The sequence below is a fragment of the Pteropus vampyrus genome, unplaced genomic scaffold (assembly GCF_000151845.1).
Source record: "Pteropus vampyrus isolate Shadow unplaced genomic scaffold, Pvam_2.0 Scaffold257, whole genome shotgun sequence".
In the NCBI taxonomy this organism is placed as follows: Eukaryota; Metazoa; Chordata; class Mammalia; order Chiroptera; family Pteropodidae; genus Pteropus; species Pteropus vampyrus.
The window spans coordinates 934,447-957,612 of record NW_011889038.1 but is presented as its reverse complement, the minus strand read 5'-3'; the positions used below and the strand labels follow the sequence as shown (position 1 = coordinate 957,612).

General features: G+C 62.0%; 1 protein-coding gene and 1 long non-coding RNA gene across 2 annotated transcripts in view; one reads left to right on the top strand and one right to left on the bottom strand.

The window, feature by feature from the left end:
* WNT7B (Wnt family member 7B) overlaps positions 1-23,166 on the top strand; it is a 46,380-nt gene that overhangs the window by 6,499 nt on the left and 16,715 nt on the right. The window contains exon 2 of the mRNA XM_011374980.2: positions 15,900-16,126. Within this exon, the coding sequence (XP_011373282.1) occupies positions 15,900-16,126 (227 nt within the window). The remainder of the gene's footprint in view (positions 1-15,899; positions 16,127-23,166) is intronic.
* Positions 20,962-23,166, bottom strand: part of LOC111729346 — a 5,044-nt gene continuing 2,839 nt past the window's right edge. Inside the window, exons 2-3 of the long non-coding RNA XR_002776196.1 lie at positions 22,913-23,017; positions 20,962-21,240 (exon numbers count right to left, since the gene is read on the bottom strand). This is a non-coding gene — a long non-coding RNA (uncharacterized LOC111729346). The remainder of the gene's footprint in view (positions 21,241-22,912; positions 23,018-23,166) is intronic.

Below are 23,166 nucleotides of genomic sequence, written 5' to 3'. Positions count from 1 at the left end.
CTGTGTATTGAGGCCCGCAGAATGGCCTGTTTTCTAGCCAGTTTTCCCTTGAGTCCTCGTGAGGCCAAGGGGCCCAGCGATGACCCAGATCCAGGGGTCCCATCCCCACTCCTCTTATTGCTTGGGTGCATCCTGTAACCTCAGCTGTGTCCTCTGTACAGAGAAGTTATGGGAACTCAAATCTAGAGCAGGTGTGAGAATTCGACAGGCAGATTTAGAGACGTCTCGGTTGGGTTCGTGATACACAGTAAGTGCTCAGGAGAGGGGGTCGTTCTCAGCTATTAGGAGCAGGGAGGCTGGCTACCGGTGACACAGAGGGACGCCCAATGGCTGTGTTTGTTCAGGGGAAAGTGATGAACTCTTCAGGGTGTCTCAGAGGGCTTCGCAGAGGAGGCGACCCCCAGATGGGGTTTTGAGGGATGAATAGGAGTTGCCCAGACTAAACGGCCCGAGAGAGCATCTCAGAAGGAGCAACCCTCATTGTCAGACCCATTCACCCAGGTTCCTTTGGAGGGAGCCTCACAGCATCTTGCTGAATAAGGCAGACCGAACCCCAGGGTTCAGCAGAGAGACCTGGTCCTGAGGTGAACAGTCCTCTGGCTCTGGAACCAGCTCCACTGCCACCTCTGAGGGGAAGTGCTCCCTGTGGTGGCCCAACCGAGAGAGGAGGTCCAGGCAGCTGGTGGAGGCGCTTGGGGCGAGGAGATCCCCAGGAAGGGAGATAGTTTTTGAGGCCCCGATATCACATTCTTTGTTTCTGCATTGGGTCCCCTGGGAACATAGTGGACACAGGCCTAGCAAGTCACATTCCCTGCCTCTGCCTGCTCCACTCCAGCCCTGTCCCCCAGAGCCTCACACAGCCTGTGGAGAGCCCAGAACCCCAGCTGGGGTCTGGACCGATGCTCCGGGTAGATCCCAAGGGAGGTGGCAGGGCAAGGGCTGGGGTGGGATAGAGGTCTTGACTGTGGGACGCAGATGCTCTAGGTCAGTTCACGATTGGGGGGACCCAGAACGGCCTGTGCTGCCTGCGGCCAGTCCCCGAGCCCCCCGGGGCCTGTCTCCCACTGGAGCAGTGGAGGGGCTTTAGCTGGCTCCCCTGAGGCCTCCATTTTTCGTGGCTCTTGGTCCAGCTTAGATAGGACTCACCCCCCTCCCCACTCCTCTAGAGAGGAGACAGGAGGCTGGGCGCCCTCCCTTGTCAGATGAAACCCCAGGCCTGGGCTCCCTCAGCCTGATGAAAGGGTCATTGTGTGGCGCAGGCCGCCCGCTGGCCAAGGACAAAACCAGCGTTTGTCCTCCTTCCCTGGTGAGGGCTGGGGCCTCCCCCTGGGCTGGCCAGCAGGGTGGGGGTGGGCACAGGTGCGCTCCCTCCTCCCTCTCCCCATCCTCCCTGTCTTCATCACCGAGCTGCTCCATTGCCTAGACCCCCTCCCAGTCCTGCTCCTCACGCAGGGCGTCTTCACCCTCAGAGTGGGGAGCCCGAGGCTCAGGCCAGGCCCGCTCTTGGCAGGGAGGCAGTGAGCTCTCCAGCCTTAGAGGCATGCAAGCAGATGCAACAGTAAGGGCCAGGGATGCTGGGGAAGGGCCTTGCCTGGAAGGGAGCCAGCACTCGGGGTGCTCTGCTCCAGCGGCCGTGTGTGTGGTCGGCCCACTGCATGGATGAGGGTGCCGAGGCCTCGAGGAGGTGATCCCAGCCTCAGGCTGGAGCAGGTGGCCTCTGAGGCCCTGGGGATGCCACAAAGGCCTCTGTCTGAGTGTGTGAGTGGAAGACACTATAATTCTGCAGACCCCAAGTAGTCACTGCCACGCAGCTGCCCAGAGCGGGACCAGGGAGGACGCCACCCTGCCCAGCAAGCAGGTCCCCAGCATCAGCCACGGTCTGGAAGAGCCGGACTTGGCATCCCATCCCCATGACACCTGTGGGCCTCCATTGCATTTCTGGATGGTGCCCCACTCTATGGCTGTCCCTGCTCCCCACCATTCTCCACGGGCCTCCCAGGCCAGAGGTGCCGTGCTAGAGCTGCAAATGGCCAGGCCCCCTGCAGGGAAGGAGCCTAGGGACAAGGGTGGGTGTTGTCTGGGCTCACCCTGCCCGTAGCAGGCGCGGGTGCTGCCATGGTGCCAGGGGTTCAAAACTGAGGCTTAGGCTCTCGCTGTCCCAAGTGGTAAAACAAATTTAAAAACCTTTTTGAATGAGAATTTTTCCAAAACACACTATCTGCCCCCCAGGCTCTCAACTGGGGGCCATAGGGCTTTGCATTCCATTTCTGGAGGACTCAGGTCCTCCTGGAAAGGCCTTCTCTCGCGGGACTGACCATGCGCAACAGCTGGGGTCTGATTTGACTGTTTCCTCTCTGGCTGCCAGGACAGGTGGGCTAAGCAAGGACCACCCACGTGGAGTAGGGTGCATGCAGGTCAGTGATGCTCTAAGTCACTCTCACGCAGGCTGAACCCAGATGCGAATCTGCATCTGTGTGGCTCTCAGGTCCATGCTGTCTCTTGGTGTCCTGCTGATGTGGGTTTCTACCTCTAGGCAACTCCATGGCCCTCTAACTCACCGCCTGTAACCTCACCTGGTCTAGAAAGCATATCTTCCAGCTGATGAGCATTGTGTTGACCGGGAGGCACGAGGAGGTAGCCCCAGCTTGTGATCTCTATCGGGTCAGCATGTGTTTGGGGTCATGTGCTGTGGACTTGTGGCAGCCCCTTTTCTAGACCTCAGTTTCTCCATCTGGGTGATGGGCGTAGAGGCTTTCGGGATGCTCCCCTCCTCCGCTTCCCGCCAGCCCTCCCCACCTCTCTGAGACTGCTTCTCACACGGCGACGTCCGTAGCAGCCCCTGCGCCAGGTGAACACGATGGGCCGTGTGCGCAGGTGTCACCAGCCGGCACCCTTCCTTCCTTTCCCGTCATTTATACAAAGCCCTATGCTGCCCACGCCCCAGCCCCGAACCCGTCTGCAGTGAGGATGGACCTGGGAAGACCCCTCGTGGAAGGTAACCTCTGACTTGGTCCTAAAGAATGTGCTGAATTAAAGAATGGTGTTTTGGGCAGAGGGATGTCTGTGAGCATGGGCCGGGGGCCGGGGGCCGGGGGCCGGGGGTGGGTAGCAGCTTGTCAGAGTGGGGAGTGTGGAGAGGTAAGGTCGGAGGGGTGGCAGGGCTGTGGCCGGGCCTGGGAGCCGCGGGAGGGAAGGTTTTAAGCCCTGGGCATGGGACGGACAGCAGGAGACGGGAGGGGGCTGCTCCTGTCGCTGGCCTCAGATGGAGGGGGCTGCAGGGAGCGGTGGTTTCCCACGGGCAGGATCTGCAGGGCTGGCTGGGGGCAGAGCGCGGGAGAAGAGCTTCGTCAGCAGGAAGGCTGCGCAAGGCCAGGCCTGTGGTCATGAGGTCGACCGCTGCCATCCCGCCGAGCACCCAGCACAGCACCTGGCACCTAGCTGGTGCCCAGTTCACATGTGCTGGAGGGTCAGAATGCGGCTCATGTGTCTGGGGCCCACCAGCTTGGTCAGGGCCCCCTGCCCAGTGGTAGCAGAGGCCTCCAGGCCCCAGGTGTGCTGGCCCCCGGCGGGCGTAGGTGGGCACAGGGGTGGGCTGGGGGGCTGGATGACTCCCCGACCCAGGTCTTCCCCAGGTGGCTTCGCTGTTGAGGGGAGTGCTGGGAATTTCCAGGTGCTGCTGACACGACCCCCCCGTGGAAGGAGCTAGACCCATCACCCTGCTGTCCTCAGCTTCCTCGGGCCCGTCCTGTGGGCCCATCCGTCCACCTCGGGCCCTGCAGAGGGCTGACATGGTCGCTTGGCCACACCCATGGACCACGTAACTGTCCCTGCCTGGCAGGGTCATCCCTCTGCCTTGGTGGCACTGTCCTGGGGGTGGAGCATGGCGTCCGGCATGCCTAGGTCCACAAGGTGACCTCCCTGAGCCTCAGCCCCATGGAATAGGCTGGGGTGCCAAGCAGCTAGCCCCAGAAGGGTGCCCAAGTCATGTTCCTTGGACTGGAGTGGCAGGGCTGGGAGTTCAGGGCTGGCCGGGCACCCTGGTGTCGTGGGAGCACTGGGCAGGGAGTCAGCAGCCTCCAACTGACTGTCCCCAGGAGCTCAGAGCACACGGGGCCTCTGGGCTCATCACCTAGGGCATGGGGACCCAGGGACAATGGCCCTGGAAACGCTGGGTGGGGGCTGCAGTCATCAGTGTCTTGGGACCATAGGGCCAGTGCTGGGCCGAGGGCCGTGAGCTGCCCGAGAGATCCCACTTGTCCTTCTCAGACCCCACCTGGCCGGCCACGTGACTGGGCTGGGCAGGGCTGTCCTCCAGGCTGCCCGGAGTGTGGGGAGTGGACACATCCGCAGCCCCTTGTTTCCTTTCCAGGGCCTCCTGGATCCAGGCAGGGTGTGAGGTGCGATGACACCGCTAGGGAAATCCTCCTCATTGTCTAGCTTCCACCCCAGGCGTGGTCATTGCAGGGGGCTCTTGCTGCCCCCAGGGGGCCAGCCACCACCTGCTCGTCCCCCAGCCCCTCCCAGAGAGGTGTGGAGAGCCAGGGTTTGCAGCCAAGTGTGAGTGTGAGTGTGAGCCCGAGCGACCCCGGCTCCCCGTCCAGCTTCCTTCCAGGGTGGAGATTCCTGCAGGGGGCGGAGGCGGGCGGAGCGGGGGAGGCCGGAGGAGCTCGCGGGCAGTGGGAGGATGCTGAGGAGACAGACGGCCTGGCCCGCAGAGCCGGGAGGTGGGAGAGAGACCCCGGGCCTGGCCCTGCTCCTGGCTCTGATACCGAACCCCTGCCAGGTGGTTGCGTGGCCTTGGGCGAGATACTGCTCCTCTCCTCTAAGTGGGGGCTGGCGTGGAAGTCAGGGGCTGTGCTCAGGCCGCCTCCGGCCAGGTCCTGGGGCCCCGAGCCAGGCCGGTGTTCTGAGGGTGCCGGACCCAGCAAACTCCCCACATCGTTCAGGCCATCGCAGCCAGGATGGCGAGGGGGTAGGGTGCCCTGCACCTCAAGCGTCTGAGCCGAGGCGGTTGGCTGGGCAGGTCCTGGTGGCCCAAGGATTCTCAGAAGCAGCAGCCCAGGTCAGTGGGCTACTTAAAAAGCGAGGCGGGCGGTGAGGGAGTTCTGCCCCGTGGGTTTGGGCCCAGAGGGGGTTTCTAGCTTTGGGCAGGACCACAGAACTGGGGGCGGAGCGGGGAGGCTGGCTGGAGATGAGCCTTGGCGTACTCTGCTCTGCGATGCTACGAGGCTCAGGCAGGCTCCACCCTTATCTGTTCCTGGAAAGGGGACCCTCCAGGATGCTGGCCTGAGTCCCTGGGCCAGGAGCTCGGCCCTGCCCTGCAGTTGGCACAGAGGTGACTGCTCATTGTCCATTGCCTGTAAGGGCTTGGCCCCTAAACCTGCCGCTCAGCGCATGTCCAGAGTAGCCGGGGAGGCTGAGGCCCTGGCTGACCCACGAGGTGCCCAGACTCCCAGCCTGGCCACAGGCCAGCGGGGCCTGCCAGCTTCCTCCCACCTGTTCCGCCTGCCTGTCCGTCCATCCGTCTGTCCTGAAGTTTCAGGTTGGCATCCTGGCCACCCAGGCCTGCAAGGCGCCCCCGCATCCGACAGATCTGTGGCATCGGGGCCAAGGCCAAGGCCAGGGCTGAGGGTCTCATTCCTGCTCGGGACTCAGTTTGCTGTGCAGCCTCAGGAACTGTGGTGCCCCTGGGTGCTGTGTCCTCGACGGTACCAGGGAAGTCAGGAGAAAGGTCAGAGATGAGGCCTCGGGAAGGTCCGAAGCACGACAAGGCTTAGGAAGTGTGGCCATGGCCTCCTCAGGGGCCTGGCATCGATGCAGCGGTGCTGGCAGGGCAGAGCAGAGGCTCGGGCAGGCTTCTTGGAGGAGGAGGCACCAACCTGGGCCTGGAATCTTGCCTGGCTGCTGAGGGGGCCAGGTGCCTCTGGAGGGAGAACTACCGGGGTCCAGTGTGGCCTGAACACAGGCATGTCATGATGGGCACTGAAGGCCCAGCAGAAGTCTAGAAGTTTCTGAGGTGAGAGGTCAGTGCTTGGGGTCACAGTGACTGGTGAGGTTCTGATTTCACAGATTTAGCGATGTGGGGGCTGGAGGGTCCCCTTAGCCATGCGTTCCCTGTGCCCCCTTAGCTGCAAGCTCGCTGTGCCCCCCGCTCATGGGTGAGGAGGACCCCTGGCTGTGTTTGCCCGCCTCCGGGGGCCTCAGCCCTGCCCAAGACCCCCTGCTCACTGCCTGCTTCCTCCCAGGCTGCCTGGTTTCTCTCCAGGGTGGGGTCCCAGGATGCCAGGCCAGGAATGCCAGCTATGCGGGGCGGGCGGGCTGGCGGCTGCCCGCCGGGGGCGCGAGGGAGCAGGCGGACGCTCCGCTCTCTTCCCTGGGAACACTGCGGGCAGCCAGCTGAGCAGAGCAGTGGCCTGGAAAGGCTGCAGCAGGCAGCAGCCATGGTGCGGAGAGCCGGCCCGCGGGAGACCCACCTGCAAGCTGGGGCTGCTCCCTGACCGGACAGATGAGCAAACTGAGGCTCAGAGGGGCCAGTGAGAGTCAGCGACCGAGCAGAAATCTAACCCCAGAGAACCCTTGTTAGGATAGAGCTTCAGGTACCTAGATGGCTGCATCGAGCTGGTCTATCTGGCCTGTCCCTCCCGTGAGAGCGCAGGCCCTGTGTCTGGGCAGGTGAGGGGACAGGTCAGATGGCCAAGGTCGGCTGCGGTCAGGCCTGCCCTCCACATGCGCTCCCCTCCCCGCCATTGTCCCACTGGGCCCAGGACAGTAGAGGGAGAAGCCATTTGCCAAAAGAGGGCTGATTGTCCCCTATTTTCAGATGAGAAAACTGAGGCCACTTGGAGTGGCCTTTCTGAGGTCTGGGGATGTCCCCAAGCTCCATGCTCTCCACTGAGCTGGGTCTAGAACTGCAGCGGGGGAAAGCAATGAGCAGATTCAAGAAAGAGCAGAGGAAGGACAGGTGGCCCGGGAGCCACCAGGCTCTTGTGCCAGCTGCATCCAGCTCCGACCCATTGTGTTCCCTTCGAGTTCCGTCCCACAGAGGAGGGCTTCAGGGACCCACCTTGTGCCAAGCTCTGGCACTGTGATGGTGACCTGGGGGGTCTGCAGAGTGACCCCGATACCTGGATGACATTCTTATCCTCACTCGACAGGCAGGAACACTGAGGCCATCATCACCCTGCCTCATGAGATCCTGCTGGGCTGCAGAGCCAGCATGTGTGGCTGGAACGTTCTGGGCCAAACGCTGCTCACCTGCCAGAGAGGCTGGCGGGACGTGGCCTTGGGTGGGCGTGAGGGCCAGGTGCTGCCTTCTCAGGTATTTGCCGAGTTACTTCCTGGACAAGTGGACCCAGGCTCGCCTCCCTGGCTGATCGCAGATAATTAGAACATTCTTCAAATATTTTGCTGGAGGATGCCCGAGAAGGAAGAATTACAAAGCGCCCCAGGCCGGGAGCGTGGGCTGAAGGGGCTCTGGGCTGCTGGGCAGCCGGGGCTGAGGCCAGGGCTGGGGACTTGGAGGGAGGCTAGGGATCTGGCCCAGCTCGGCCAGCTTGTCCCCACCTCTCAGGGAGCTGGGGCTGCGGTGGGGGCTCACGGCCAAGGCCAGCTCAGGGCCCTGCCGGGTGCTGGGAACATTGGTGATCCCCGCCCTGGGGAGCCCACCGCAGGAAGGGTGGACTGACCCTGCCCAGGTGGCATTAAGAGAAGCCTGAGGCTGTCCAGCACAGAGCCTGGCTCCCCGGGGCCTCCCAGAGGAGGGTTCCCTGCAGTGGGGACAGCAGGTGGGGACAGCAGTGGGACTGGGAGGGGGGCACGTCTTGGGGAGGTGGACCCTGCGGCAAAAGCGTGGGACAGAACCCAGAGTGATGTGGGAGACAAGGCTGTGTCTGTGACCGATCTCGTGACTGACGCCCACAGCCCGACAGCTCAGGGCTGGGAGGCCGGCTCAGGCCTGAGGCCACTGTCCTGCTGGTACGGGGCAGGAGCAGGCTGGGGCCGGGCAGAGTGGCCTCAGAGGGCAGAGAGGACTGGGTGGGCTGCCCTCATGAGGGTGCTACGTGGCAGGGGCCGCCACCATCCAGAAACCCGAGTGTGGGGGTGGCTGCCTTAGAACTGGAGTCCAGTCCAGAGCGAGGGCTCGGAGGGGAGCTGGGGCCAGGCGCTGGGGGTCCCTGCGATGGTGGGGCCGCTCTTCCCCCCTGGGGCATCTCTCTCCTGGGCTGTGGTTTGTGGGGTCATCTGTTGGGGAATTTGTAGGAGAAACGAGTTGCGGAGGTGACGGTGCCTGGCTCCCGGGGCCTCCTTGCGACACATGGCCCCCCACATCTGTGGCCATAGATCCAATGCTCAAGCCCCTGGGCCTGAGGGGCTGTTCTGTCACGTGGTCCTGTGCTGGCAATGACACCACTTGTCTCTGTCCCCTCACTGGCAGTGCTGGCGATCAGTGCCCTGCTGAGGACACTGCGGGGTGGCTTTGTCCCCGTCGTCCTGTCATCCTTCCCACCTCCTGCAGCTTAAACTGCGGGGCCTTCAGAGGGAGAGCTGACGTTTTCTCAACCATACGTAACATGGGAATAAAAGTGGTTTTGTATCGATCGACCTGTCACAGTCTAAGTGAGAACGGGGAGAGCAGCCTGCCTGCCTGCCCAGCCCCCAGCCCCACTGGGGGTGCCCCAGCTGCGTTGTCCCGCCCTCTGCACAAGCTGGGGTCTCTGTTCCTGGAAGGGCCCCCCGCTAGATGCGTCCGAGCTGGCTCCATACTCTCCATCCATCGTTCGTTCAGTTGTTCTACGGTGACCCTGTGCCAGACACAGCACGGCACGAGACTGGGCCCCTGGGGCCAGCAGCGGGGGCTGGGGGCGGCCTGTCCGGTGAGGGGCCGTGACTCTACTCCTGGCGTGAGGGACTCCTTCCAGCCTGGTGCCAGTTGGAGCCTCCTTCAAGACCCCCCGGGGGGATCCCCCCCCCAAGTGCAGCTCAGCCCGAAATGTAGCCTTCTGCCCCTAGGGACTCATGGGGGAGGATGGCTCTTCAGGTGGACAAGTGACTACTTCCCCAACTGTCTGAGGCACTGACCGGTCTGGGGGCTAGAGGTGTGAGTCCCTCCGTCCCTTCCTGAACTGCTCGGCAGGTGGCTGGACCTCTCTGGACCTCTGGTCCCTGTTCTGAAAGAATAATAATAATGACAACAGGAAGCAGAATTGCCTCCCCGCTGAGGGGACCTCTTAGCTCAGAACGTTGGTGCTCACTCTGCCTTGACCCCTGAGAACTCTGAAGAGCCTGGGGATTTAGGTTAAACTCCTGGCTTCGGGGGGCAGGTACGTCCCGAGAGGAAGAGGGGTGTTCACACGTAGACGGGGGTGACAGGGTGGGTCTCGTCCCGGCCGTGGTGAGACACTGGCTCCCAAGTCCGGCCCCTCCGACCCTCCGGGTCTCCGACTGGAAGCCCACTCTGATGTTGCTCCCCCAAGGGTGTCGGAGCAAGGAGGCTGCGCCGAGGACCCACCCAGGCTGGGCCGTGGCATGGGTGGGGCTTGGCCTAATGTAGGCCTTAGCCAGTGCTCTGTCCCCTCCGAGCCTCAGGCAGCCCTGGGAGGGCCTGGCCTCACTGGTGGGCCCAGCTTCTCGGGACGGAGGGGCGGTCAGCAGCTGGGCAGCTGTGCACGCTGGTCCTGAGTGCCCAACGGGGCACAGGCTGAGACAGGAGGGCACTTCCTGTCACAGCCCCACCCGTGAAGGCCCCCCCGACCCCTGCAGCCCCCAGGGCCTCCTGTCCCCCTTCTCACTGCCTTGGCAGTTGCTAAACAGCCCGTCTCCTGTATTTGGGTTCACAGAGGCCGAGGGCCTGGCGCGGACAGGCTGGCGGATGGGCAGCCCGCAGAGGACCAGGCTGGGGATGCCTTTTGATCCTGGGGTGTCTGAGCCCGGGTTTAGGCTGCACTCCAGCTCTGCCTGGAAGGGGCGTCCGGCCCAGCCCACCGTAGACCCCCACAGGCCCAGGCGCACGCAGGCAAGGCACACGGCAAAGACTTTATGTTCACATTTTATCTCTTAAGCATACTTTATTTTATTTTTTTGTAAGAAAGCTCGGCATTATCATCCTTGTCTTACTCTGCCAGCCCTGTAAACTTCTGTGTCATAAACTTTGACTTCTTTGTTGAGGTAAAACTTACATAAAGTAAGTACAGGAACCTTAAGAGGACAGTCCGACGCATTTTTATACACGTGGACACTAGTATAACCACGGCCCAGCAGAGGATAAAGAACATTCTGGAACCCAGCGGGCTCCCCGGGCCCGCTCCCGTGAGTGCCTCCCACCCGCGGGTGACTCTCGTGACTTCTGCCTTGAAGGGCGGTTTTGCTCGTGGACGTGTGTCGCCAGCTGACTCTTTCTTCCCCGCTGCTGTGGCTCCCACTGTGTGAACGTCCGTAATTTGTCACTGTCCTGGGACGGACACCTGGGCGGTTGTTCCCAGTCTGTGCTGGGGACATGCACGCATGTCTTCGTCTCCCTCGGGCGTCTAGGCATGGAAGTGAAAGGCTGGGCCGAGGGCAGAGCGGATCCAGGAGTGAAGCCATGGGGGTGGGGAACTGCCAGCGTAAGCACTGGTCCCCCTGATGGACACCGCTGGTCCCTGATCCCCTCAGGGAGCTGGGTCTTGGGGGCTCAATGAATGAGGGTCAGTAATGGGCCCCAGTCTCAGATCACAGAGGCTAATAAAGGCCGCCACCAATGACCTGTCACCACAGGCCAGCTGAAAGTGCTCTGTCCTTCACATCATGCCCTCCCGACGGCAGTCTGACGTATCGGGCCCGTTATTGCTCCCATGTCACAGATGGGGAAACTGAGGCACAGAAAGGTGAAGCTTGCCTGAGGTCTCCCAGCTGAGAGGCAGAGCCAGGGTTCCAGCCAAGCTCATGTTCCTCACCCCTGCTCCACAGGGCTGCCAGCTGGGTAGGCTGGTACCTGGCTAAGGCCACAGCAGAGGCGGCACCCGCTTCCGCACCCGTCCGTCACCTGGCAGTGGTCACCTCGCCCCTCAGGTGACTGGAACGCCCTTGTCCCCTTGGGACGGCTCTGGCAGAAGACCTTTCCATCTTCCTGTTGTCCAGTGGCAGCCCCCTCCTCCCTCGATGCCCGGTGCGAACCCGGTGCCAGGCCCTCTACTGGTCTGAGACCAGAGGCCCTGTCCACAGTCCCCGGGGACGAGGCGGGAGCTTCTTGTCTGCAGGGCCCGAAACCCCTTCTCCGAGCTCCCCGCTGGGGACTGGCCCCGGCCGGGGGTGAGGGGAGTCCCCAGATTTTCAGCTTTGCTTGCTCTTCCTGGCATTTTGCCTGTGTCCTGAGGCCCCTGAACAGCGCGGGGAGGGGGAGGGGTGAGCCCCAAGCCGAATTTCCCGTGGAAAAACTCCGTGGCTGAAACACGAGCACCCCGCCCCTCAGAACCTCCCTGCCAGCCTCTCCCCGGGCACCTGGGCGGGCAGCTGCGGGCCAGGAAGCTGCCCAGAGGCTCTTCCCACTCTGGGGTGAGAGGCGGGCCCCCCCACCGCCGCGGGGCGGCTTGATGAGAGCGCCATAGCAAGCCCTCCCCCCCAAACTGCCAATTATCCCAGGATGCTGCCTGCGCCCACCCACCTCCCGTCCTCCAGAGCACCAGTTATTTAGTTCGATATTTTTATCCCTTTCCCCACTCGGATGGTTTTCTAATGAGGGCCGAGCTGGTCGCCCATATCAGCAGCCCCCTCCCCTCCAGGCGGAAGGAAGAGCGTGGGCAAGTCCTGGGGCGCGGCGGGGCCGGGCGTGTGCAGGCTGTGGGGGAGGGGAGGACAAGGCGGGAGACACCACCGTTCCGACCTCAATCGCCAGCAGTAGAAGTGTCCGTAAACCTGGACGAGTTCAAGGGTGACCTGGAGGATTGTAAGCAGGGGAATGATGTAAGCTGGGTTCTGAGAATGAAGAGTATTTGTTGTGCACCTACTGTGTGCCACACTCTGAGCCTCAGCGCTGCCTCCCCTGACTTCTGGAAGCGAGAGACGGGGCTCCGAGCCTGGCCGTGTGGCCTTGGGCGGGTTCCCCAGCCTCTCTGAGCTCCAGTCTGCACATGTCTAACATGGGGATAGCAGCGCTACCTTTCCAGGGAGGACCAAGGCCCCGCGGAGGCCGGTTGTCCAAGGCTGGTGTTCAGAGTGGGGAGAATTTAATATCCTCAGGGGGAAGGTCCCCGCATCCTAAGGAAGACGATTTTGAAATTATTTCTGAACTATGAACCGTACGTATCTGATCATTTATGCTCCCCAGATGAGGAACAGTGCGACTTGTTCCTCATGCCCGTATTTCACCTGTACCCCACACACTGGCATTCTGGGGGCTCTTGTTCCCCTACCTCATCAGCCCCCCACTCCCGGGAAGTATACGGCGAGTACAAGCGGGGTGTCAACTGGGCAGGGCGCCTCTCCTTCCCCCAAACCCCTACAGCCAGGGCGTAGAAGTCCTGTGCGTAGACAGAATTTTTTAAAATTGTGGTGAAAATACACATAACATAAAATTTGCCACAACTGGTTTAAAGTCAGTGTCATTTAGCACATTCACAGTGTTGTGTAACCGCCACCCTGATCTAGTTCCAGAACTTCCTCGCCCCAGATGGAGATTCCACGCCCATTAAGCAGGCACTCCCCCTCCCCCATCTCCCTCCTCCAACTGCTCCCCCAGCCCCCGCCCGCCCCCCAGCACCCACCGGTCTACTTCCTGTCTCTGCCTTCGCGGGGCATTTCATACAGTATGTGGTTTTTTGCATCTGGATTCTTTCACTTGGCGTCGTGTTTTGGGGGTTTCTCCAAGTCGCGGGGATCTGGACTTCGTTCCTTTTTCAGGGCTGAATAGTATTCCACTGTCTGGATGGACCACATTCTGTTTATTCATTCATCCGTCGATGGACTTTTGTGTTGTTTCCTCCTTTTGGTGATGGTGAACCCTGATGCCAAAACACGTGTGTTCACGTTTTTGTTTGAACGCCTATCCTCGGTTCCTTCGGATACATACCAAGGAGTGGAGTTGCTGGGTCCTGCGGCCATTCGACGTTTAACTTTCTGAAGAACTTCCCAACCTCTCCACACGGGCTGCACCCCTTTACGTTGCCACCAGCCGTGCGTGAGGGTCCCAGCCTCCCCTCTTTTCACCTTCTCCCTGGCTATTTGCACGTCTTCTTTGGAGAAATGTCTATTCGAGTCCTTTATCCATTGTCGAATTGGGTCGTCTTCTTGTGCTTGAGCTGTAGGGACTCTTTCAGGCATGACCCTTGAACACTTACTCATTTGTTCATTAATTCATCGGTTGCGCAGACACTCCCGTACGGCGGCGTGGGCCAGCCCCCGAGGCCCCAGAGTCAGCTCAGACTGGGCACTGCCCTCGAGGTGTCCGAGGTCTGGTGGGGAAGCCGGGCATGGAGACAATGACCGTGAGGCCGGAGGTGAGGTTAGTACTGGTGCCCACTTCACCGCAGGTCCTCGGTGCCTAGGGCAGAGGGTTTGATCCCCGTGGGGCTTGTACTTGGCCCTGGAAGGGAAGCAGCTTTTGTCAGACAGAGAAAGGGAGGGAGAATGGCAGAGGGACCAGCCCAAGCAAAGGTGGCAGGGGTCGTCAGAGGCCAGATCCCAAGGGGCCTCCACTTCTAGGCAAAGAAGCCTGGGGAGCTGTGGCTTCGAGCAGGGGAGTCACGTAGTCATGTCTGGGTGCCGGCACCGGGGCTGGGGTAGCCGGCTGGAGGTGGGGGACCAGGGCTGCAATGATGTTTCATCCCCCAACCTCTGCTCCAGGTCCCACTGCCATCGCCCCAGTCAGACCCTGTTTGTCCAAGTTGCTGCCCCCAGCTGGGGTTCTTGCCCCGGGCAGTGGGGCTCTGCAGCCCGAGCCCGCGGGAACGGACCGCGTGCGTGTAGGGTCCAGGACCAAAGCGGGCGCTGACCTGTGGCCTGGAGTCTGGTGCCCGGCAGGGTTCCCATCCATCTCATTTCCCCGGGTCGGTTTTCTGCGCATCTACAATTACTCTGGGCTGAATTCCCCAGATTCCAGCCCGCTCCCAGCCCCACCCGCCCAGATGCTTTTCCTCCATGCCAGCCTCCAAGTTCCTGCCCATTGTGCCCGTGGGAGACCTGGGGGGTCCTGGGCAGATTAGCGGGCAGGGCGGGCGGGCCGTGGGGATTGAGTGTCGGTCGGGCATCCTGGTCACAGCGTATGCTGTGGGCTCGCACCACACGGGGACTTTCCCAGCTGGCTGTGGGTGCTCGGCCACCCTGGAAAAACACTGGCTTGTTTCTCTTAAGAAAGGGGCTGGCAGGGGATGAGTAGAAGGCGGCGACTCCCCATGCAGGGGCCAGGGCCATGGGCGTCAGCTTTGGGGAGCCCCTCGTCGTCTCCCCTGCTCCCGCCCTGGCCCCTCACCGAGCAGGCCAGCCTGTGGTTGGGAAGCCAGGTGCCGTTTGGAAACCCAGCCTGTGCCCATAGTCCTCGCCTCCTTCCAGCTTGCTGTCCCTTCTCGTCCAGGTGCTTCCAACCAACTGGCACCGCTTCTGTGGAAAACAGATGGCGGTGCCTCAAAAAGCTAAACAAACTGCCACGTGACCCAGCAATTCCACTCCTAGATACATGCCCCGAAGAACTGAAAACAGGGATTCAAACACAATCGTGTCCACACATGTTCTTAGCAGCACCGTTCACAGCAGCCAGAAACAACCCGAATGTCCATCACGGATAAGTGGATGGGCAGAATGTGGTTTCTCCAGACAGTGGAATAGTATTCAGCCTTAAAAAAGAACGAAGTACTGACACGTGCTGCAGCGTGGATGAACCTGGCAGACATCACACTAAGTGAAAGCAGCCAGACACGAAAGGTCCCGTGTTGTGTGATTCTGTCTATATGAGAAGTCCAGCATAGGCAAGTCCATGGAGACAGAACAGGTCAGTGGTCGGGGGGCCGGGGAGGAGAGATTGAGGACTGAGTGCTAAGGGGCATGGGTTTTCTTTTCGGGATGGTGATAATATCTTGGAACTTGGTGGAGGGGGTGATTGGACAAGGCTGTGTTTGTACTAAGTGCCAGGAGATTAATTAAAAGACACCTTCAGGGCACTGTTCTGAGGACGAATGCTGTCGTAAAGCTCCCTGCCTGCTGAGCCCAGCGCACAGTAGGTGCTCAATTCATGTCAGGACCTGTTTCCTCCTCTGGGTACCCCTGCCATCCGGAAATGAGTGAACAATAACAGCAGTTCCCTACGTGTGCAGCCCCCCTCTCTGCTCTGAGCCTGTGTCATGGTGGTGATGATGGAGAGAGGTGTTTTACACCCCCATTTCACAGCTATAAAACTGAGGCACAGGGAGGCAGAGTGCCTTCCTGAGGTCAGTCACAAGCTTTAGCTGGAGCCAGGACCCAGTGGGCTTGGCTCGCAGCCTGGCCACCCACTCGGCAGCCAGCCTGGCCAGATGCCCCCCAGGGAGCCAGGTCTCCGGTGATGGGAGTGGGGTTTTGCTGCTGGGGTCAGATGCGCACAGTCCTGAGTTGATGGCTGTCGAATCCCGGAACGGTCTGTGTTTCTGATTCAGAGGCATGAAGAGCCATGGTTCTTGCATTCACGGGACTTGCAATTCCCCAGATTACACTTGATTCGTGGGACTTGTGGTTTCATGTCTTGCAATCCTGTGGTTCTTGCGATTTCAAGGTCGAGAGGCCACAGGTGTGTGTGCGTTTTCAAGCTAGGGTCACATGTGTGGGTCAGTGGAAAGTGACCCCTGGTGGGCAGAACTTGGCACGTGGTGGATGCCTGGAAGATACTCGCTTCCCGAGAGGCCGAGGGCAGAGGACCCGCCCAGCCAGCTCACCTCTCGGTGTCTTGTCTCTCTTCGCAGAGCGCTGTCGTCTGTCGTGGCCCTGGGAGCCAACATCATCTGCAACAAGATTCCTGGTCTGGCCCCGCGGCAGCGCGCCATCTGCCAGAGCCGGCCCGATGCCATCATCGTGATCGGGGAGGGGGCGCAGATGGGCATCAACGAGTGCCAGTACCAGTTCCGCTTCGGACGCTGGAACTGCTCTGCCCTCGGTGAGAAGACTGTCTTCGGGCAAGAGCTCCGAGTAGGTAAGGGCGCCTCTGGGCTTGTGGGGACCATGCCATCTGGGCTCCTGGTGCCTAGGGGCCTGGCCTCCTGCCCACCCACCAAAGGCCGGGCTGGGCCAGGCCTCCCACGCTCTCTGTTCTGTGCCGCCTTCACTGACCAATGTTTTTGCCAGAGCATTTCCACACAGCTGGTCTGTGCCCTGGGGGTTGGGTACCTGGGAACCCAGGGACACCCAGACCTGGCCTGGCCCTCTGGGACTCTGCCGAGTCTGGAACAAGGGAGGTGTCAATGGGAACCAGCCTGTGTGGGTGGATGAGAGTCATTGCTCTGGGCTGTGGGGCCAGGGGATGTCATCTTGGTGTGGACGTGAGCTGGGCAGGCTGGTGGTGTCCAGTATGGTGCAGATTAGAGGCGCACGCCCTACTGCTGAGCTGCTGTATGTGCCCAGGACCTTTGTCCCTCTGTGTCTCCAAGCTGTATCTGGAAATGGGATGACAGTAGTGGTTTCTGCATGGGGCTGTTGGGGGGCTCGATGCCTGGCCCACAGGAAGTGGTGCCCGGCCCACAGGAAGTTCTGTATAAATGTTGCCATAATCCCGCGAGTGGCAGAGGTTCCAGGCAGAGGGGATGGCAGCTGCGTGAGGGATGCTATGACACGACCCGTGTGGGAGCACGGAGGAGCGCGAAAGCTGGAGGCGGGTGCGTGGGGTGCGCAGGTGCGGTCGGGACGGGGCGAGGGGTGTGCCTCCAATGCCATGGGTGGCGGCAGCCACCGTAGCACATCAGGCAGAGTGGCAAGGCCTCTGCTGGCCGTGCCTCCCCACACTGCGTGCTGTCCCCAGGCCGCAAGCCACGTCCCCATGTCCTCATGGCTCTGGGGAGGCTCCATCGTGCCCATTTTATAGGCAAGGAGACCGAGGCCCAAGGAGGGGCTTCAAGGGAAAAGTGCATCTTCCGGGGTCTGACCTGGCCTTGAATCCAGCTGTGTGAGCTTGGGCGTGGCGCTCGGGCTGCTCAGGGCCTCAGTTTCCCCATTTATAACATGAGCTCTGCGTGAGCAGGTCCGCGCGCTTCTCCCAGGGCCTGCGTGCAGTAGGTGCTCAGTAAATGGCTGTTGAGTGATGGTGAGGTGAGTCACACAACCCGCCCCTCCAGGCCCTTGCGAGGGTCAGATGGAGGAGAGTGATAAGTCGGGGTGCAGTACCGGGCAGGCAGGGGGTGCCCTGTTATTTTAGACTCCAGCCTACGGGCACAGGTGGGCCTCTGAGCGTGTGGGCACAGCATGTCCTTCCGGTCCCAGAGAGCCGAGGAGCCACAGCTGCCGGGACCCAGGCCAGAGCCTGAGCTCTGCGGGGCTTGGAACGCCTGGCGTGGGGCTGAGGGTGGCACAGGGAAAAGCCCCCAGGGGCCCCTTTGCGGTGAACAGCCTGTGGGTGGCACCTGGCACGGCCACCCTGGGGCCCCACCACCCAAGTGCGGCTCCTCCCTCCAGGTGCCAGCTGGGGAGGTGGGGCTGCCCGCCCATCCAGGCAGCTGGCAGGGTGTCGGCCCCGGGCCTGGTTTGTGCCAGGGGCCCACCTGCCTGCCTGGCCCCTCAGCCCTGAGACTCCGGGCCCTGAGGCAGCTGTGAGCGTCCCCACTGCACAGGGCGGCACTGAGGTCCGGGGAGCTGTGAGGCGGCCCGCAGCCACACGGCTTAGACGGCGGAGCTGGGTTCTGATCAAAGTCTCCTTTCTAGAAATCCTCGTGGCCTCACTGTGCAAAGAGAGACAGGCAGTGGGAACGGTGCTGGGCCTGGCAGAGGGGTGGGAGCTTGGACTTTATGTGGGACCGTGAGACTCAGGCAGTGCGGGAGGCTGGGCTCCAGGCGGGGGGATTCGCCATCAGTACCCCAGTACATGCTGGCCTCCTGGGACCATCCAAAGCCTGTGGCGTTGGCCCCCACCAGTGACCTGCCCCCACAGTGGACACCGTCAGTGCCCAGTGCAGCTCACCTTTGCTGAGCGTCATAGCCCGGGGCTGTGAGGATGGCGGTTATCAGCTCACCCTGTTCCTTCTTGAAGCCCGGGAGGGTCCACGGCTCTGCCCGCAGGGAGGTGCAGCCACAGCCAAGGACTGACTGCACGGGGCCGGGGGCGGTCACTGAGGCCACCCCTGCCTCGAGGTGGGGCTGCTCCGGGTGCTCCCCGTGCCCTGGGCTCCGTCGACATCAGGGTCTTGGGCTTTGCTTCTGGGGAGCCTGTCCTCGCTTTCATGAGCTTTTCAGAGGCAAACTTTTTGACAGAGCTGTCCACACCCACTGTCCCCTTCCCCCGCCTTCTCTCCCTCCCACCGTCAGTGCCCAGGCCATTAGTGACCTTCGTGTGGCTGAGCGACCTCCTCTTCCTAGCCTGGGCTTCTTCTTGCGTCTCCGGCTGCTCCTTCTCAGCCCCGCTCCAGTCAGCTGCCCCCCAGGGCCAAGACCAGCATGGCCGCTCCGTGGCATGCTCAGCAAGGCTGACCCACGGGAACCTCTGGCTCGACACACTCAGCATCTCGTTGCTTGAATCTCCCGCGCCCAGCCCCCTCCCACTCTCCACCAGAGACCTGGTGTCACCCCCTTGTCCACTCCTGCGCTCTGCCCGCGGCCACTGCAGGGCAGGCCTCTCCGATCCTCCCCTGGCCGCTGGCAGCGCCTCCTTTTGTCCCCACCCAGTCCCGGCCATGCCGGGTTGCTCCCGTCCCCTAAAACCTGCGGTAGCTCCGCGTCGCCCAGGATAAAGTTAACTCCTCAGCTCGGAGTGCGAGTCGGTCCCGCACACGTCACCGCTGCCTCCCTCCGTTCCTTCTCCAGCCTGGGGCCTCGGCCGTGGCCGATGCCTCCTCCTCGCCGTCCCTCCTCTGGGACTTTGCTCCTGCTGCTTCTGGCCGGGGACTGTCCCCTCTGCTCTGCTGAGTCACATCTGACTTCCCTCGGGGGCAACACCTTTTCACCCCTGCCTGGCTGCCTCTTGCCCACAGCCGGGCCTAGTCACACCGCAGTGCCTCATCTCCGGGCGTCTCAGCCCCAGGCCAGCTGAGCACCTGCTTCGGGTTCTCCTGGGCCTCTGCCCCGGCGGGGTGGGCTCTCCAAAGCCCAGGTGGAGGTCTCCCGCTTGTCACCTTCACCCAGGAGGGCCCTGGCTGCTGGGGAGCAGGAGTCCCCCTGGGTGCCACGATGGTGGTCTGAGCAGGTACCTTGTTCCTCCCAGGGCTCGGCCGCTGGGAGTCACAAGCAGGAAGTGGCCCCTGTCAGGGGCATGCGGGTGCCCTGGGCGCAGGATGGGAGCCCGGCCCTGAGCTGGCAGGCAGCCGGGGGCACTCGTGGGAGCAGCCACTCAAGCGATGCCAATTAATGATTGGCCCCGAGAGGGGGAATGGCCTGGGTGGGTAGGACGGCCCCCTTCAGGCCTTGCCTATGACCTTGGGCCATGCTCAAATCTGGAGAGCTGAAGGGAAGCCCCTTAAAGAGGCAAATCAACCTCTGTGCAAAGTTTCGATCTCTTTCCCAGCACCTGGTGCCGTCGCTTCTATGCCTCCAGGGGCGGGGAACTCACTACCCCATCTAAGCTAGATCTTTCTTGTCATGACCCTGTGCTGGCCTTGCCCCGGGTGCTCCAGGTGCCAGTTGCTGTGCTCCCTTCAGGGAGTTGAGGCCCACACTGGGCCACCTGTACCTTCATGGTCACTCCTCATGCCTGGTGGCCTCCAGCCTCTGGCCACCCGAACCTGCCCCAGGCCTATTTCTTCATCTATTGAACGAGAATTGTGGCCCGGCCCCTCCTGACCTGTCTTTCTGTCAACTGGAAATGGGCTTGGTGGCGGTGGTGAATGTGTCCCCAACTCAGCCGTCTCCTGCCATGGGTGGGAGAGGGCAGGGGGTGGGAGGGACATAAGAGTTGGGGGTGAACCTTGCGTTCTAGGGATGCTCATTAGAAAGTCAGGGCCCCTGGGACACTGAACAGGATCGGGCAGTCCCGCCAGGCCCTGTACCGCATCAGGACTGTTGGGGAGTGCTTCCTTGGCAGGGCGGTGGGCAAGTCGAGACCTGAGGGTGGGTCAGAGTGACCCAGAGTGGTCTGGAGGTGAGCTCAGGGAAGGGGGTTCTGGGGGAAAGCGACAGCCAAGACCTGGAGGCCAGAAAGGAAATGGCATATTCCAGAAACTGCAGGAGCATCGCATTGAGGGTAAACTGGAGGCTGGAGGCGGGGGCAGGGCTGGGGTGCTGGGCACCCAAGGTGTGTGAGTGCCGTGGCGGCCTGGAAGGTTCTGAGCAGGAAAGGGACTGCCCTCCAGGCACTGCCCCACCCCCTCCCGGGCCCCTGGGACCCACCTGCACGGGGCGCTGGCCCCCCACCCCGAGCGGCCATGGAACGCTGAGTCCTGCTGGTCATGTGCCGCTCGGACATGACCGGGCATAGGGGCCACCCCTAATCCTGGCTCACATGGCCGCTCGGGCTGCTGTCTCTGCTCCGGTTTGCTTTCTGGGCGAGATTTCCGTGGGGAACAAGCCCCGAGCCCGCCAGCTGCACGCAGTAGAGGCTCAGCAACAGGACGTGGCAGAGCAACTTCCCTCCAGGTGTCTGAGAGGGTCGGGCCTGGGGGCTTCCAAGTCAGCCACTGGCAGGGGTCTTGGAGGAGAGAACACGAGTGACTCCATGTCCTGTACACCTACTATGCGCTGGGCCCCTGTCCCTGGCCTTGCAGACCAGGCCCAGCGAGGCACGACATTAGTCCCTAGCAGAGACAAGGACTTGAGGGCTGCGCTGTCCACTCCGGGGGCCACAAGCCACGGCTGGCAGGGGAGCGCTTGAAACATGGAGCGTGCAAATGCAGATGAGCCGTGAGTGTAAGATACACAACAGATTTCAGGTCTCGAAGACTTTGAAAGATAAAAGCGAGTAAAATATCTCTAATAATCTCTGCATTGATTACACGTTGAAAGGTAATATTTGGATATATTGGCTCAATAAAATGTTACTAAAACCACATTCACCTGCTTATTTTCACTTTTCTTTATTGGCTACTAGAAAATTTGAAATGACCTATGTGGCTTCTGCGAGACTTCCGTTGGTGGCATGGCTGTCATTGGGGTCAGGAGTTGCTTGGAGTCACCCTGGTCAGGGGCACAGTGGACATTTGAACTCAGATATGACTGTCTCCTCCTGGGACACTGTCCTGTAGTTCAGCTGAGGGCCGAGGGTCACTGAGCACCTGCTTCCGGGGGCAGCACGGGGCCGTGAGGGTGCGGCCCTTTGGCAGCCCGCTACAGTTCAGCCTGCGTGCGTCAAGTATCTGCCGAGGGTCAGCCATGGGCCGAGGTGCTGGGAGGTGGAGCGAAAGCCAGCCAGCCCCGGGGGAGCTGGTGGGGCCGGGCCGGGCACTCAAGCTTGTGTCCGAGGGAAGCACGTCTTTGTCCCGTCTGCCCAGGTCGCTCCCTACCCGACCCCGTCCTGGGGACCCAACCTGGGCCTGAAGCTCGGGGGCCAGGCAGCCAGGACACTATGGACAATCAGGGCTTCGAATGTCAGAGTCAGAAAGATTTTCCCAGAGGCAGAGCCACGCCTCCCGCTCCTGGTTCAGGATGGGATGAGGCCTGCGGTCACTCTGGGTGGGCCCAGGCTCAGTCCACTCCACTGGAAGGCCAGCTTGCACTTGAGGGGGGTGGTTCCTAAGATGACCATGCAAGTGGCCAGGCCTGGGCCTTCTAGCAAGTGGCACAGAAGCCCGGGGACCAGTGGGCCTTTGACCAGCTGGGTGCTGTGGGCTGGGTGGCGGCCGATCCTTCCACGTGACCCCTCGGAGGCTGCCTGGACCTCACCCAGGGTGGGAATTTTCCACTTTCCCTGGCAGAGCCTCAACAGACGGGACAGCCATGGGGTGGGGTGGGGCGGGGCCTGGGCGGGGAGAGGGCACTGTCTGGGGTGCAGACCCCGCCTGGGCCAGCTGCCCAGGTCCCACTTGTGAGCTTGGGCACAGCCCTGCTCCCTCTGGGCCTCAGTCTCCCCACCCATGCCAGGGGCTGAGGCTGGGGCCCAGACTGCGCCAGGACATGCAGCCTCTCCTCGGAATGGGGGCAGGAAGGCCCTCTACCTCCTCCGCACTCGCACCGGGGTTCTGCCAAAGGATTCCCAGGACGAGGGGTCCAGGGCTCTGGGCTACGGTTTCCCGTGCAGGACACAGGGTGCAGGTGGGCAGGCGCCCACTCTCGGCCTCCAAGGTGCGAGGCCCGGCCCGGACATCAGCCTATCTCCAAGCCCGACTCCCCCTGCCACCATTTTTGGGCGATTCATTTCTCTTCTCCCAAGGCCACTTTCACAAACGTCCAGGTTCTACTGACCCACGTCACAGGTGGGAGACTGAGGCTCGCAGGAGGCTGACACCTCGCCTAGGTCGCACGCCAGTAAGAGCTAGAAATTTGAACCCAACAGTCCAGCTCTGCACCCTGGCGGGGGTCCAGGTGCCTGGGGGCCATGGGCTGGCCCTGGGGAGGAAGGGGCTCTGGTGCCATCGTGTCTCCACACAGAGGCAACTGCTGATTCTGCTGCAAGCCTGGGCTGGGGAGCATTCACACGGGCAGGCTGCACGGGGCTGGCCTCCCCAACCAGAGAGGCTGCTGGGAGCTGGGGCTGGAGGAGAGGCCTCCCAGCCTCCCCCAGAGCTGCAGGGCTAGGGTGGAAGCTCCTGGAAGGCCAGCCCAGCTCAGGACACAGAGCCTGGGCTCCGGCCCACAGTGCCCCTGCCACATGGCCCTGGGCCAGGCTCTGCCCATCTGGAGCGCGACCCACCTGCAGGGCTGTGCACGGCGTGTGAGGGCCTCGCTGGGTCAGAACAAAGGCTTGGGGCACGGGCGTGCCGGCGTGTCCGGACCTGGCAGGACTTTTTCCAGTGCTCTGTTTATGACAACGCAGGGAAGAGCTTAGCGTGGAGACACTGACTCAGCCAGGGCTGACTGGGGTGGGGGCCGGGGTGGGGGCCAGGGTGGGGCTGGAGAGAGACGGGGACGGAGAGGGGCAGAGGGACAGAGAGACAGAGAGAGAGA